Source organism: Acanthochromis polyacanthus, chromosome 10 (assembly GCF_021347895.1).
Source record: "Acanthochromis polyacanthus isolate Apoly-LR-REF ecotype Palm Island chromosome 10, KAUST_Apoly_ChrSc, whole genome shotgun sequence".
NCBI lineage: Eukaryota > Metazoa > Chordata > Actinopteri > Pomacentridae > Acanthochromis > Acanthochromis polyacanthus.
In genome coordinates, this window is record NC_067122.1 from 16655420 (window position 1) to 16670404 (window position 14985).

General features: G+C 39.6%; 1 protein-coding gene across 3 annotated transcripts in view; it reads left to right on the forward strand.

Annotated features, from left to right (window-relative positions):
- Positions 1-849: 849 nt before the first annotated feature.
- macrod1 (mono-ADP ribosylhydrolase 1) overlaps positions 850-14985 on the forward strand; it is a 134838-nt gene continuing 120702 nt past the window's right edge. For all 3 annotated transcript variants that reach the window (XM_022203272.2, XM_022203273.2, XM_051954450.1), the window contains exons 1-3: positions 850-1399; positions 3250-3348; positions 4900-5007. In XM_022203272.2, coding sequence (XP_022058964.2) covers positions 985-1399; positions 3250-3348; positions 4900-5007 — 622 coding nt within the window. In that variant the 5' untranslated portion in view covers positions 850-984. The remainder of the gene's footprint in view (positions 1400-3249; positions 3349-4899; positions 5008-14985) is intronic.

Below are 14985 nucleotides of genomic sequence, written 5' to 3' on the forward strand. Positions count from 1 at the left end.
ATAATAGATAATACTGTAAGTTTAATATCTAAAGTTTGTAGGTAAACTAACAATGCCAGTATCAATCATTCGTGAGTAACTTCAAGATGTGGGCTCTGAATTGTAAACTTGAATAGCAACTTTTGTGGCTTTTGTTCAAATGTCAGCCAAAAAATTTAATTACGGCAGGTCTTATGGTCTTCTACTACTACATATTTGGTTCAGTATAGATAAAAACGTCGTCTTTCTATGATCCATCTCACATTAATAAGTTCACGGGTTTAACATCAAGTAATACTTTCAAAAGTGCTTTCAAGTATAAGCAGTTTTGGGCATTTTGTTTTATCATACAGTAAGAATCGACAAAAATGTAGCTTGGTGATGACTGACGTGTCTTATTTAGTGGTAAGCAACTTTTGGAGAATCCGTGATGGTACAATTTCTACACAGCGATAAGTATAGCTTATTGCAGAGCTTTGACGTTTTGATTCACTTTTTAATGAGAAATATTTGTGTTTTAAACCACGCAATTTCTACAATGAAGTCATTTTTACCACTAGTTAGTTCTTTAGCTTGTTTAGTCGGTCTGTATGGCATCTTCATGTAATAGCAAAATTTCCGATAGTCATGAAGGAGGCACAAACTTGTGGTCGTTGGTCTCAGCTCTTCCATATCTCTCAAGTCGGGGTCTGTCGTCGGTATGAAATTAAAAGCTGACGTGAAATAGTTGTTCTATAGCAGAGTTATTTCATAGTTAACATTATTAACCGTCCGATACCGGCTCTGGATACTATATAATGCCTGATACATAAAGAAACTATTATTTATTTTAGTGACGTCAGTTAGCGTCCCCTTGCAAATGGTACATTCCACACTTTAACTTCCAAAACAAAAATGGCACATGGGAAGTGACTGTGGGAGGTGTGTTCGTATCGAAAACGAAACAGAACGACAGTGTGACCGACACAGAGCAGTAGCAGCACGAACCATTATCCTCCTCGGTGTATGTCAGTCATGGCACTGCAAATGTCAGCTCGGGTTTCACATGTCAAAACCCTGCTTACCACTGGCCCGCTGTCCCGAGCCGGTGTCAAGTTCAAGCACATCCTAACTCCAGGGAGCCCCCAGCAGGGAGGGCAGCCAGCAACAGGTCTGCTCCACGGCCATATTAACGTTGCCCCCCGGGCTGCCAGGCTCTCAACGACAACAGTGACAGCAGCGGTTTGGAAGTCCAGTCAGGTGAACGGGTCCTCCTCACCCCGGGCAAGGAGAGGCTGGCTGGGCAAGTTGGCCCTCGGTGCTGTCCTCGGAGTCAGCGCAGCCACGCTGGTCCAGTGTGTCCACACAGGATCCTTCACCGCCATGGCCCTCAAAAAAGTTAACCTGGACTCTCCTCAGGGAGACTGGAAGGAGACCAAGGGTGAGAGTGTTCAACCAAGGCCGAGAAGTTTTAATTTCTTTTTACAACACCCAGAGGCTCAGTCCAGCAGTCTTTATATTTTAACCTATAATTGCACCATTTTCAAGTTATTTCAGTGTAACTTCACCTTATAATGAGATATGCTGGGAATGCAATGTCACCCTTCCTTAATTTTTTAAGTGCTTATTCTATTTTCAATGTAAATATCACAATCAGTGCAGGCCAGCTTGACAAGTTGTTCTCAAAATGTGTGGTTTGAAATTAGTCGCATTCATGAGGATTTAAATAAGTAAATAATAATTTGGATGGCAAGCCCTTTAAGTAATCCTGGAAGAGGAACAGGTGCTAGTGAGGGCTAAAGTTCAATCATGAAGGCCCATTGCACAATACGCAAAATAAACGACAACTAATAATAAGAGCAAATCTGCCGAATGTGTTTCTGACATAAAGCAAACAAACAAAAAGAAATTCTGCTCATAGCTAAATGTTAGTGGATCTAACTCCACCAATGTATGAAAAAAAAGATTCATATTCATTGCAATTGGCTACCTGTTTCAATTACAGACGTCTTTTTATGCACGTAGGTCTGAGAAGCATCCATACACACAATAATGTCACATCTACAGATATTCTGCTGCAAGACAAATGGAATAAGAATAAAACACTTGTTGTGTTTGAAAAATATTCTGACTTTAGTGAACAGATCAGACATTTGCGATCAGTAAAATAATCTTGTAGCCTTTTTGATCAACTATGTCATATTATTTTTCAGTTTCTTCCTTAACACATGATCAGAATGAGAGATGAATCAATGTAGAGCTGTTTCTATAATGTGTCTTACTTTGGTGTAAGAACAAGCAAACAAAACATTTGGACCCTGTTCATACCACATTCAGGGTTATTACCTCAGACATTCACACCTGAGGATGCCACTGATGGCACCAAACCTGCTGAAATGCTGTTCAGTTGTCAGACTCTGACTTGATGCCTGTCAGATGTCAGAAGACAAAAACCAGCCATATTCATTTAAAGTGCATGATGATGGTATGAACAAAGTGCAGACTCCAGACTAACATATTAGACCTGAAAGTGTAGACTATGTTAGAACATTATGTTCTCTGTAATGTCCAAGTAGAGCTGATCCACTAAACTCAAGGGACACATTAAATATATATTAAAAACTCAATGCAAGGCAGACAAGGAATGTTATATACACATTTAGGCTTCAGCTAATGATCATTTTCATCGATTATGAAGTAATTGCTTATTTAACTCTTCGAATGTCAAGCATATTGACTAGAAATTGAAAGTGATGAGAAAATAACTCGGTGATATTGATGTAGCGTTACAGCTGTAGGGCGTACTCCATATTATATAAGCTTGTGAAAAATGTATACTCATCATAATTTGCTGTCTTCATAAAGTAAATCTGGTCTAGAAAAAACTGAAACACAAAGATTATCAGTCTCTTTAGTTCACTACATGCAGTAGGTGTTTTTAGAAACTTAGTGTGTTCTTCAAGCTTTTCTTCAGTCTTCTAGAAGTATCATGTTTGTGTCTTTTTCTTGAAATCAGGAAATATTTACCAAATATATATACATATACACATTCTCATTCAATGCTTTTTGTTTATTTGTATTATTTTGTACATTGTTGCTTAATGCTGAAGATTAACATTTTTTGTTTACAACATAATTCCATATGTATCTTTTATAGCATTGATGTCTTCAGTATTAATCTACCATGGACAAAGTAATTAAATAAAAGCTATCGACTGTATACATATATCTATATAATCTCACTAACAGCTTACTTACAGTTCTTTTTTCTTTCTCTGACTTTTTCCTCAGACTTCTTGCTGTCTCTGTCCGTGAAGGACAGACGTCAATACCACAGGACTTCTGGCTCTGTGCCGCTGGATGACATCCCAGTGTGGACTCCGGCTGCAGGTCAGACACCCAGCATCAGTCACCGTCAGGTTCATTCAGAGTTTGGTGGTGGTGTGATCTTTTCAGAGTCATGTTATCAGATTTGATCCCACATAAACATCAAATAACTGCATATGGACACCAATAGCATTTTCAGATTATGAGAGACAATCTAGATTTCGTAGCACCTTGTATGCAAAAATATAGGACATTTATGTTCAGTATTATGGAAATAATTTCCCCGAGAAATGTAGACCATCAATAATATTTATTCTAGGCTTTTTACACTCATAACAGGGCAGTTTTCTTTTCCAGCAGTTAAATGAATGTACCATTAATATAATTTATCCTTTTATTTTGGAATCAGCGTTGAATAGTGTAATTCTTGCAGCAAGAATCACAACTAATGTAGCTGAGCAAAACTTTATTGAAAAAGTGATAAAATTAGATCACTAGAGTCAGTGTGTGGGTGTTTACTCTTTGAAATTGCAAACAGAATTGCAAGTTAAGTGGGTTTACATGTAAAGTTAGAACCTGAATCTATAACCAGGATGATTGAAATCTGTGTGAAATGGACATCCAGAATAGACACATGTAAAGTCTCTTCACTGTAGACCACAATAGAGGACAACAGCAATGCACAGTATCGCAGAACTATTGTAATACTGCAGTTCAAACTGTTTTCTTGTGTTTGTCAGTTATCCAGGTCATAGTAACCTTCAGTAAAAATAAGCTGGACAGTTCAGAACTTGGATGAGAAAACATGAGAAACATCTTCAAGAACCTAAAAGAGAAGTCCAGTTGCTTTTTACTGAAGCTCCGAGGAATTTATGGTTTTGCATTTTTTTCTCTATATCCTGGAACATCCCCTGCTTCACTGCAAAGATATACCAACACTCATAGACGGAGTAAACAAAGAGCACACATTATTTTCTGTAGTTTCTCTTTAAATGTATAGGTACCATGTGATTTCAGTCACATTTTATAGTCTTATGGTGTACATTTTGATTAAGTATCAAAACATATTCCTTGTGCAGATTTAAAATAAAGCTGGCATGGAGCTGCTATAAAACCTGCGTTCATTCTACCAGCCAGATTCTAGAAAGTTCAATTTTATAGAAGTATGTGAGAAAATGAGCAAAATTTTCATTTGATTTGTTACCTCAGCTAACATTTTAACAACAGTTCATGCACTCAGTCATTAGCTTCATGTCTCTTTCAATTGAGCATAAAGTTCCATTTGTAAACTCTGATACAATTAGAGTAAAATGGATGATAAGGTCGTAGTGTTTTAGGGTGTGGTTACCTTGTAATTGACAAGTCATTATCATCTTTCACCCGGTGTCCTCAGGTTCTCAGTCAGATCCACCCCTCACTTTTTCTCAGCTTTATCCTCGTCCAAATATAGTCATATCTGACTATAAAAAAAACAAGATGGAAAGAGAAAAATGAGAAACTGGAGGCTTTAAAGCGATAGTCCACAAACCAGCGGGAGACGTCCCATCGGCTACGTCCACTTCTTTTATGCAGTCCATGGACTGAACACACTGTACTTGTGTGTCTCATTATCAGGTGGCTCTGAGCCAAGTCGCTACCCGAGGAATGAAAAATTGGACCAGAAGATTTCCGTCTACAATGGCGACATCACCAAGCTGGAGATAGACGCTATTGTCAATGCAGGTATGTGTGCTTTTAGCTATGCCAGTGTGTAGTTTATTATCCTGCGTGGTTACCAGTGATTTATTTTAAAGGTTAACTTTATTTATTATTGCTTTCAAAAGCAAGAGCTTACAAAGTAATTTAATAGATAAAGAAGAAGATAAAATAACAGCCAGGCAATAAAGCCAAACAGAGAAAAGCAAAATAAAGAAGAAATTAGAATAAAAGCTCAAACAAGAAGACAAAAGACCCAAAAATGCAACTAGCACAATGGGGATCTAAATACAGATGGGATAAATAAGATCAATGAAACCTTAATAAGCAGTAATACAATGACATCGCATTGAAGCAAGCCTGGTAAAATTGGTTCTGAGATGTGTTTTTAAAAAGTCACAGATTTTGTGAGCCTCATCTCCTCAGACAGGTTGTTCTAAAGCTGAGGTTTCCTGATGGCAAACACATTGTCACCTTTAGATTTAAACCTCGATCTGAGGCTGCAAGTGGCTTCATATGGTGTCAACATTCTGCGATATAGCTGAAGGCCAGACCATGTGTGCTAAAAGTGACTAGTGATGTCTGAAAACCAATTCTACAACACACAGAAAGCCAGTGGACAACAGCCAGGATTGGGGTGATGTGTGTCAGTATGAAACCGAGTTGCTGGATTTTCAAATAGTGACTTTTGTTTCATGCCAACATCGAGGGAGTTACAGTTGTTGAGAATGGAGAAAATAAGTGCATGAATGACATTTTGCCGGTCAGACTGAGAGAGCGTTGGTTTAATTTTGTAGATGGTTCTTAAATGAAGGATGCAGAACTGGACACCTTTTTTTTTTTTTTTTTTGAATAAAGCTTCACACATGATCCATTATTGTTATACTTTCAAATACAAGGCAGTACTTGGACTACTGCTTACCTACATTTGCTCCTTAACTGCTCAGAAAAGTTCTGATCTTCACTCGCTCTGTTCACAAGATCATTTGTTGCTTTCTATTCCATATGTTCGTACTGAACGGGGTGAAAAGGCTTTTGTTTATTCTGCCCGTTCTGCCTGGAATATGTTGCAGAAAGACTGGAAATTAACCAAGTTAATCTCATTGAGTGCCTTTAAATCTAACTATGAGTTCTTGAGGCCATTTCCACAACATGCACTTGTTTTTCATAACTTGTAAATTAAAGTTTTTTTTGTTTGTTTTTGTCCATATTTTAATTCTGTTTTGACTGTGTAATTTTATAACTGTGCTTTGTGTTTGCTGCTGCCCATCTTGACCAGGACTCACTTTAAAAAGAGGCTTTTCAGCTCAATGGGATCTCTCCTGGTTAAATAAAAGTTAAATAGAAAAAAATAAATAAAAAAGATTCAAGCTTAAATCTCAAAAGTACTCTCAGGTTTCTGGCAACAGAATTCACATTAGCAGACAAATTACTAAGGCTGCCGAACAACAGCAATATGTGGAAGAGCCGACCAGAAGGAAACACGAGAAAGGATTATCTGTTCACAAACTGTCCGCAGCTTCCAGTCAGTACATAAATTTAGCACATGGCACCTGTGAGGGAAGTTTGTGCTGTGATTAAGGGTATTATGTTTTCTCAGTGTGTGGTGCAGATTACTAAAGGGTTTCATATGGTTTCCAACATGCTGTAAAGTTTTCTTTAAATTAGTGCACAGACAGAATAGTCAGAAGAATTGCTAAGTTGCTGCTTGGAAATAATAAAAAAATCCATAAAAGCATAGCTAGCATTCACGTTATGTCTCAATAATACAGTCATCATGAACAGACTGCTTTGGAATAACCTATTTGGAACAACACGAGTTAAACTGATGTGACTTTTAAAAGCCCACCAACTCCTTCGACTAAAGCAGCTGTCAGTGTAGACAGCTAATCATAGGCCTATTATGCACCACATGAGCCGCAGTTTACGATGCTAGAAAGACACAAAATAAATGGTTTGGAAATACTGTGAGTGTATTTAACTTGGAAGGCTTGTTAGGATTTCTCACACCGAGAATACATTGTTTGTTTATGTGCTGTTTATGTAGTATCCCCCAGCCATTTGGTTTGGGACACCACATCTGGTAACATCTGTCAGCTGTTGTGTTTGCGTTTACATCAGCTAGCTAGTGCTGCAACTAATGATCATTTTTGTTATCAGTTAACCTTTGACTTTTTTGATTTTATATTATTCAGTTTTTCATTTAGTTGATTTAGTGTCAAGAAAATGTTGATCATACGCACTGAAAACAGAAATGACATTTACAAATATCTTGTTTTGTCCCAACCCGAAATATATTTAGTGTTTTAAACTATGCTAAACAAAGAAACGCCTATAAATCGTCTGACTTTTGAGAAGCTTTAGCTAATTAGAATGTGTTAATTTTTGCTAGATAACCAGTTGTAATGATAAATGAATGTTGTTGCCATTTAATTTTCTGCCAAATGAAGCAATTTTTGTAACTTTAATGGCTCCTTTTTTCTATTTCTTAATGTTTGTTTTTTATCACAGAGCCACCATGCAAGAACAGAATACCTGATATAATAAAAATAAAAGAAATACCTCCTTAGACAATACTTTTATTGAAATTAAAAAAGAGTTGTACTAAATTTGTCAAATGACGAGAGTTTAAGTAATGCTATTTTCCGTAGACAAACAGGTGCAATAGTGTCCAGTTAAGTAAGCGACAAATAGACAGTCATTTTAACCATCTTACCTGTAAATACAAAATGCTATAGTCATCTACCACATTAACAATGTCTAGACTGTATTTCTGAATCATTTAATGATATCTTCATTGATAAAAAAAAACTGCTTTTCTTTCAAAAATAAGGACATTTTAAAGTGACCCCACACTTTTGAACGGTACTGTATATTTTGATTTAAAACTCATGCGATCTTCATGAAAATGGCCTTGTTTTAAAATCTGTATTTCGAAACCGTTATTTGGCTGACATTACTGGTTTCCTTCCATCAGAAGTTGTTTTCAGGCAACTACAAGTAGGATTATTGTTTTTCTAGTGACCATTAGATGGAGCCAGAAGCCAGTTCTTCCATTCAAGACCTTTTCCCATAAGGGAAATGTTTGGGCATTTGGGGGAAATTTAATCACTGTCTTGGCACGGGGGAATCATCAGAGGACAGTGTGGCAGGCCAGCACGCCTAAATGATGCTCTGCGATGAGGCTGTAGTAGAAAATGATAGATCTTCATTGGCAGCTGACTGTCAGCAGGTGTGCGCTGTGCCAGCACCCAGGGAATATGTTGATAGTTGACTCTCATTTACAGCTTTACTGCTTGTGTTTGTGCTCGCGAGCCCTCACACATGCACCTGCCCGCAAATGTTCAACTAATTATGTGTGTATATGCAGCGAGTGACTGTCTGTGTGCGTCTGGAGAGGCGACTTTGTGTTTGATTGTGTGTTTTACAAGAGCTTTTACAGAGTCGCCAGATGCAAAGTAGCATGGACTTAACAAGAGGAAACAGCTAGTAAAATGTCATTTAGCAGAGAGGACGAGACAAGGTGAGGGAGGGAGGGAGGCTGGAAAACTCAACAACGCCAGGGGAAGCATGACTGAGAGACAGCGTGAGAGAGAGTCAGCACACAGACTGACAAAAAGCAAGAGGGGAGTCTGGAGGAGTGAAAAGAAGAAGATAAAAGAGAGACAGGGAGAGGAGGACACAGGCTCGTATTTAAATCTCCGACTGCATTGCCATGGCAACAAGCAGGTACAGGATACCCTCAAAGGAGCTTTGGGCAGCAGAGCCCCATCATCCTTTTTCTGTCTGACTGATTGGCTGGCCAGCTGACTGTCTCTGTGGTCATTTTGTTGACTAAGCGACTGACCTTTCCACTCGATGACTAACTGATTGACTAAGAGGCTTTGAGTGATGCCATTCGCACTTAAAGAGATATGGCGTTGAAATAAAAGAAAGCAGCTAACAGGCGTCGATGCCGTTACTTACACTCATTTAGAAACTCGCAGACTTCGCCTCCTGTTGCAGATCTAAAGCTGCAAAGCTGTGGCGTCAGAAAGCAGCCAGAGCAGCGCTTGTGGTTTTTGACATGTGGAGGGGAGTGTTGTGGATTTTCTCTGGCTGCTCTGAAAAGCCTTGAAGCATCATTTAGCCCCTAAGGCAGCAAACATTCAATTGAAGCCAACTGTGGCCAATTATACGCTATACTGGCAGACTGGTAGGTAGGTCGGGAGGGGGGATCCCAGGCCTGGCTGGTGGGGAGCAATTGATTACAGGCACTCAAAAACACACATGTACGAATGAAGAGAAGCACACGGACTTGCTTGTGTGTATCGCATACAAATAGCAGTGAGTTAACAGGTGGAGACTTGGTTATGTGCTGCTTCCTGCTGTTTCCTCCTTCCTCCCTTCCTCCTCTCCTTCCCTCAGTCAGCAGCTGCCATTGATCAGGTGAGCTGGGCGTTGCAGGGAGGCTGGTTGGGTGCTGTTTGTCGTTTGTGTCTCCCTCAATAAAGATTGGATTTACAGTAACTCCGCACTCCTCCTCCTACTACTCCTCCTTCTCCTCCTCCTCCCCATCCAGCCTCCCTCCCTCCCTCCTTCCTTCCACACTTTTACAGCCCCTGGCTCCTGCCCACTCCTATAAAACACTACAAACATAAAAACCCACAAGCACTTAAGAGCCGTCCTGGTGAGGAGGAGGAGGAGGAGGGTGAGGCAGGGGGGCATATGGGGGGAGGAGACAGTGGGCAGAAACATCCTCCTCTTTACACCCCTCAATCACTCCGTCCGGAGAAGGAGAGTTAGATGGAGGGGAGGATATATTGTCTCTGATGGGCTAGCTGATTAAGATGGATTGCACAATGAAATGTCGTTGGAGTGATGAGTTCTTGGAGTGTGCCAGTGTGTGCGTGCGCGCCGATGCGCCGTCTCGGCAACTAACTTTGCATTAAAACCTTTTTTCGAATTGATTAAATGCAAATTTGCTTAGCTCTAGTGAGCTGCGTTTTCGCTCACAAAAGTTTTACTCCTCATTTCCATTTCAGCACTTAGTTTTAGTCGCCGCAGTGTTTATCGTGTTTGACATTAAACGCCATTTATTTTGGCCCACGATTTTCCGCACAGAGTTGAAATTTAATTGAAAAAGATTTAAAAAATGAACTGATAAGTTCCCTCTGTATTTTTGTGCAGTGTCTTTTCTTTCTCCCACCACTGGAGCTAACTCGGTGTGTTAGAGTAAATGCGGCAGCAGAGTCGGCTGATAAATCTTTCAGGCTCGACTATAAAAAACTGTCCCTAAAATTAAGCCGTGCACCGTCGAGTGATAAAGAATACTCTGGTCCTATCTCAGTCTTTAGAGCACTTGTCATCGTCTCGGTTGTTGCGTGCTGAGAGTCCGTGAGAGTGTTTTTATGCATGTGTGTCACGTCTTTACACGCATGTTGAGATGTATTGAGATTACATACGTGTTACTCTGCATACGTACACCTGCACCTGCTTGTGCCAGAAACGGATAACACCCATAAAATAAACCTGGATCTGTGAATGTGTGTGTGATGTGATGTCTGGCATAAAGGTGTACATTTATGTGTATTTGGTGTACAGATGTCCTGCTGTGTGTTTGTGTTCATGAGATAGGCTCTCCCAGGTTCTCCTCTGCTGGTCAGAGATAAAGCCGTGGGTTGGCACTGGTAACCCACTCACCGTGGCAACAGCTGAGAGATACAAGATTAGAGCCAGTAGCTTTCTGGCCCGCAGGTGACAGACAGGATGAGAGAGAGCATCTATAGACTGTAGTATAACCTTCTCACAGATAAGAATCCGAGAAAGAGGGCAGATGAAGTGATGGACAGGAGAGGCTGTGTGCTGACAGACGGGGACGGTGAATAGGTCAGGATTTCATGAGGCAGGTGAAGGGCAGCTACGCTTCACGTCTCGCCTCTAAATTTGCTAAATACGTCATGTTGCCGTCTCCACGACATCGCGGTGTTTAGAAATGGAGCCTCGTGGGTCAGATGCACGAGTCTGGAAATTGCAAAGCACAAACAGACCTTGAAAAATGTGAATAGCTGCGTGACTTTCAAAGAATCAACTCTGAGATGCTGATCAAAGTTTGAAGCTCGACTCCTCAGGAATAAAAATAATAAAAGTTTAGGTGTGCAGTCGATGCAAAGGCCAGAAGGAGACGCAGCTCAAAGCTACATCATAGCTTTTAAGTAGCACAAATCAATCACAGCAAGTACACGATGTTTCTGCATTATGTATCTTATGAAACACCTCTCTCATAGTTATGTATCATATTTAGAAATACATATGAGAGCGACTAAAAACAACAAAACTCCACACTGATGAAGCTGGAATATGAACATATCTGCAACTTTTTCTTAGAAATATGACAAATAGCTGCAGATGAACTCATTAATTTACTGAGTCCTCATTTCAGCTTTAAAGAATTTGCATTATTCAGGCCATTATGCAAATTTTCTATCCAAACTAAATCCGTATGCATCTCACTTTGTGAAATGCTGCTCTTATCCCCAGAGTTCATTATTTATTTCTTAAATAGTTTTTGTCTTTAGTCACAAAATATGAGTTGTAAATATATGAGTTGATCAACAGAAAATTAATCAGCTGTTAGTTTTGTATTTAACTAATAATTTAGGTAGTTTTTCAAGCAAAAATGTCAAATATTCTCTTTTACCAGCTTTTTTTATTTAATTTTCTTTGTCACATTTAACATTAGTTGAGCAGTCAAATGGACAGAACATGGAAACTAAAGTCATCACCATGGATGTTTTATTTCACAATTTTCTTTTTATTTTATAGCCTAAAAGATGAATATTTGAGAAAATAATTACCAAATGAATTAGTACTTTACGTGTTCATTAGTTGGAGCCTTAATCTTTTTGTTTCTGTGGTGATGGTTCCTATTTATTTAAGACTGCTCTGTAAGAAAACCTGTTAAAGCTAATAGAGATTTATTATCTGCCCACAATGTAAAATGCAAAGATAGATTCACTTGAGACGAATAAATGGTTAATAACTTTTTCCTCCATAAGGATATTTGAATTGGACAGAGTCAATACAGCAGAAACCTGCCGGTATCAAGTTAATTTTTCATTACTACATTGCTCTGTATGAGGATGGATGCATGGACTGAGCATTATTAATTGAACATCAGGGTTTTTTGAGCTTCGATGCTTCCATCGGGTGAAATAGAAATTCAAGCCAGCGGTGGAGCATCTTTTATTGATTCCACAGAAGTCCATGCTTGATGATGGCTGATAACTGTAGCTGTGGTGGTTGTGGGGCTCGGAGGGGGTTAGAGAGGATGACGGGTGGGAAGTGACGGATGAGTGGACTCAGACAGGCAGCAGGCCGGTGACTGGAACAGCTGGAGGAGAAAGGTGAGAGGGATGTGCTCACTGATCCTGTTTGGTGATTTTAAGAGGATAAAACAGGCGAACCCTTGGCTCTGCAGGTAGAGCCCCTTACAAGAGCATTACCCTACAGTGGCACAGCGTCACACTCCTTCTGCAAGGCTTCACTGATTCTTAGCTGGCTTTGTCAGTGGGGCTTAGCGCTGTGCTTAGCGCCAAAATCAGCCTGGCAGACGTCCCTGCTTTCGCCACGCTGTTAGAGTGTGTATGGGAGATTGTCAGGCCTGACACGTTGTTCTAAATTGCTTCGGAGCGGCTAAAATTATTTCTCAGATTTCACCTGAGCTGCATTTTCCTTATTTGACTGAAGTAATAGAGGACATATAGCACAGTGGGAATTTTTGCATGCTTAACCATTTTGTAAGGGATTTCCCTGCATCAGGCCAAGGATTAAGTGATTTTTTTACAGATCTACTTTGAATGTCACAGTATCTAGTCCAGCTTCGAGCGCTTAAGCTGTTGATAGTCTGTTTGTTTTTAAGTATGTACATCGTGCAGCAGTTATTAGAGGATAATCAAGTTGTTGCCAGCTGTAGTATTCTTCTACGCCAGCAGAATTAATGTTTTCAAGGCTGTGTTTCATCCTTAGATGACAGCCAGTTTGTCACAGAGTCACTTATCTAAGGTTTTAATCAGGGGAGGCAGCTTGTTGTGATCCACCCAGCCTCTCTGGTAGTAACAGGGGTCTGAGGAGGTGATGGAAATCCCAGAGCAGAGTCTGCTTGTGCTGCTGAGGTCTTGCAGGCCCCACAGTGTATGCTCTCCATCTCTGTTTGCTGCAGTTACCATACATCTACCCTAGAGCACTTGTCAGCTTCTCTTAGGACAGGCTCATATTGCAAGATGCAAAATGTCACACCAAGTTTACTAGTGCAGACAAATATTTCATGTGTCTACGTGTTCGAAGAAATCCCCCAAAACAAACACTGCAATGTTATAAACATGTGTTTTGATGCATTCACTGTGCTGAAAATAAAACAAGATAAAATCTGCTACTTGCTCTCAGCTGACCTTTCTACATCGGTAAAAATTAATTAAACCAGAGTTGTATTGTTTACTTGAAATGCAAAATGGGTCCATATGCTGCTCCTCTGAAGCAGAACAAGTTACAGATCCCTCGTGAGCAGCTCTGCTTCTCCCTGCTGTAGTAACTGTACTTTCTTAGCTCTAGTTCCTATGGCAGTATCCCCACCGCGCTGACTTAGTGTTTTGTGAGGCAGTGCTAATGGACATGTTCTTACAATATGCCCATCAACTGTCGGTACACACAAGCACTTACAGAGGCAAATTGGCATTGCTGATGCAGCTTCAAATTCAGAATAAATATGATGTGCTGTCAAAACTTAGCATTGCCGCGACCGCCTCTCTCCTCTACCGGCTACTAAACCAGGAGAAAATTACAGTGGTGAGCGCTGTGCAGAGACTGCCAAATGGAGACATAACCTGTTCTGGTTTTTTTTTTAAGTGTAAAGAGGATTTGCTGTGCAAAAGCCAATAAAAGAGTGTGCAGGGAAAATCCATAAGAGAAAGACTGAGCTGTATGGATTTTAATCAGCGAGGTCAACAGTAAGCAGTAGTGGACCAAGCCAAAGGCAAGACCAAATACCACGATAGACATACAAACACACCAAAGTTCAAGCTTAATCTTAAGTACTTTGCATTGAGACTAAGTACATTTTGCTGTGTGTTTGTTGTTTTTTTCCTTTTTTTAGGTGAATAGAGGCACTGTTTTTCTGCAAATTAAGACCATTTTCAGATTGATTTTGATTAACCTCTTCATCAGCTTACAGTAGGGTAGCAAATTAACATTTTTTTTTCATTACTGAGTAATGTGACAAATGCTTTGTTGATTAACTGATGAAACGTTTTGTCGATAAAATGTCAGAGAACGGGGAAAATTAAGGTCATCTTGGCAGTAGACTTGATTATGGCTCCCTGGCAGGCATGTTCAGTTTTCTGTTATATTAAATTCATGTTACTCATCATTCTTTAGTGTATTGTCAGCTTTTAAATGTTGTCGCTGAGTGAGGTAAAGCTCATTGTAGCAGTTGTATATAATTTTAGTATAATTATCTTTGCACAACACTTAACCCTCTGAACTTCCAAACCTGCCAGTGGGTTGGCATTTTAGAAAAACAACAGCAATCTCACAGCATTTATCTGCAAGAAACTGTCAAAACAGCAACAATTTCCAATAGTCTTCGAACTACTCATCTGTGGTGTGTTGTTCCATTGGAGAGCTTAATCAAGTCTGAGCTTAAAATTATAATATTTCCCAAAACCCTTCCATCAAAATCAGTTTTTTTGACATTTCTCATATAAAAATTTGCCAAAAATAAAATGTTTGCTCTAACCAGATTCTGTGAAAAACTAAAAATTCTGTGCTTCTTGACGTAAACATTAAGCTGTTGGTGACTCAGCTGTGACCATCAGTCAAGGGAAAAAATTCAGGGACTTTTCAGCTGAACTGCAGACTGTTGTATATGTAGTTCCTAGGTGTATTTGTGTACATGAATAATAACAAATTATCGAAGAAATTCAGCCTTTGATTTTTTGTTTTTTAAGATCTATAGCATTATAACTGTCA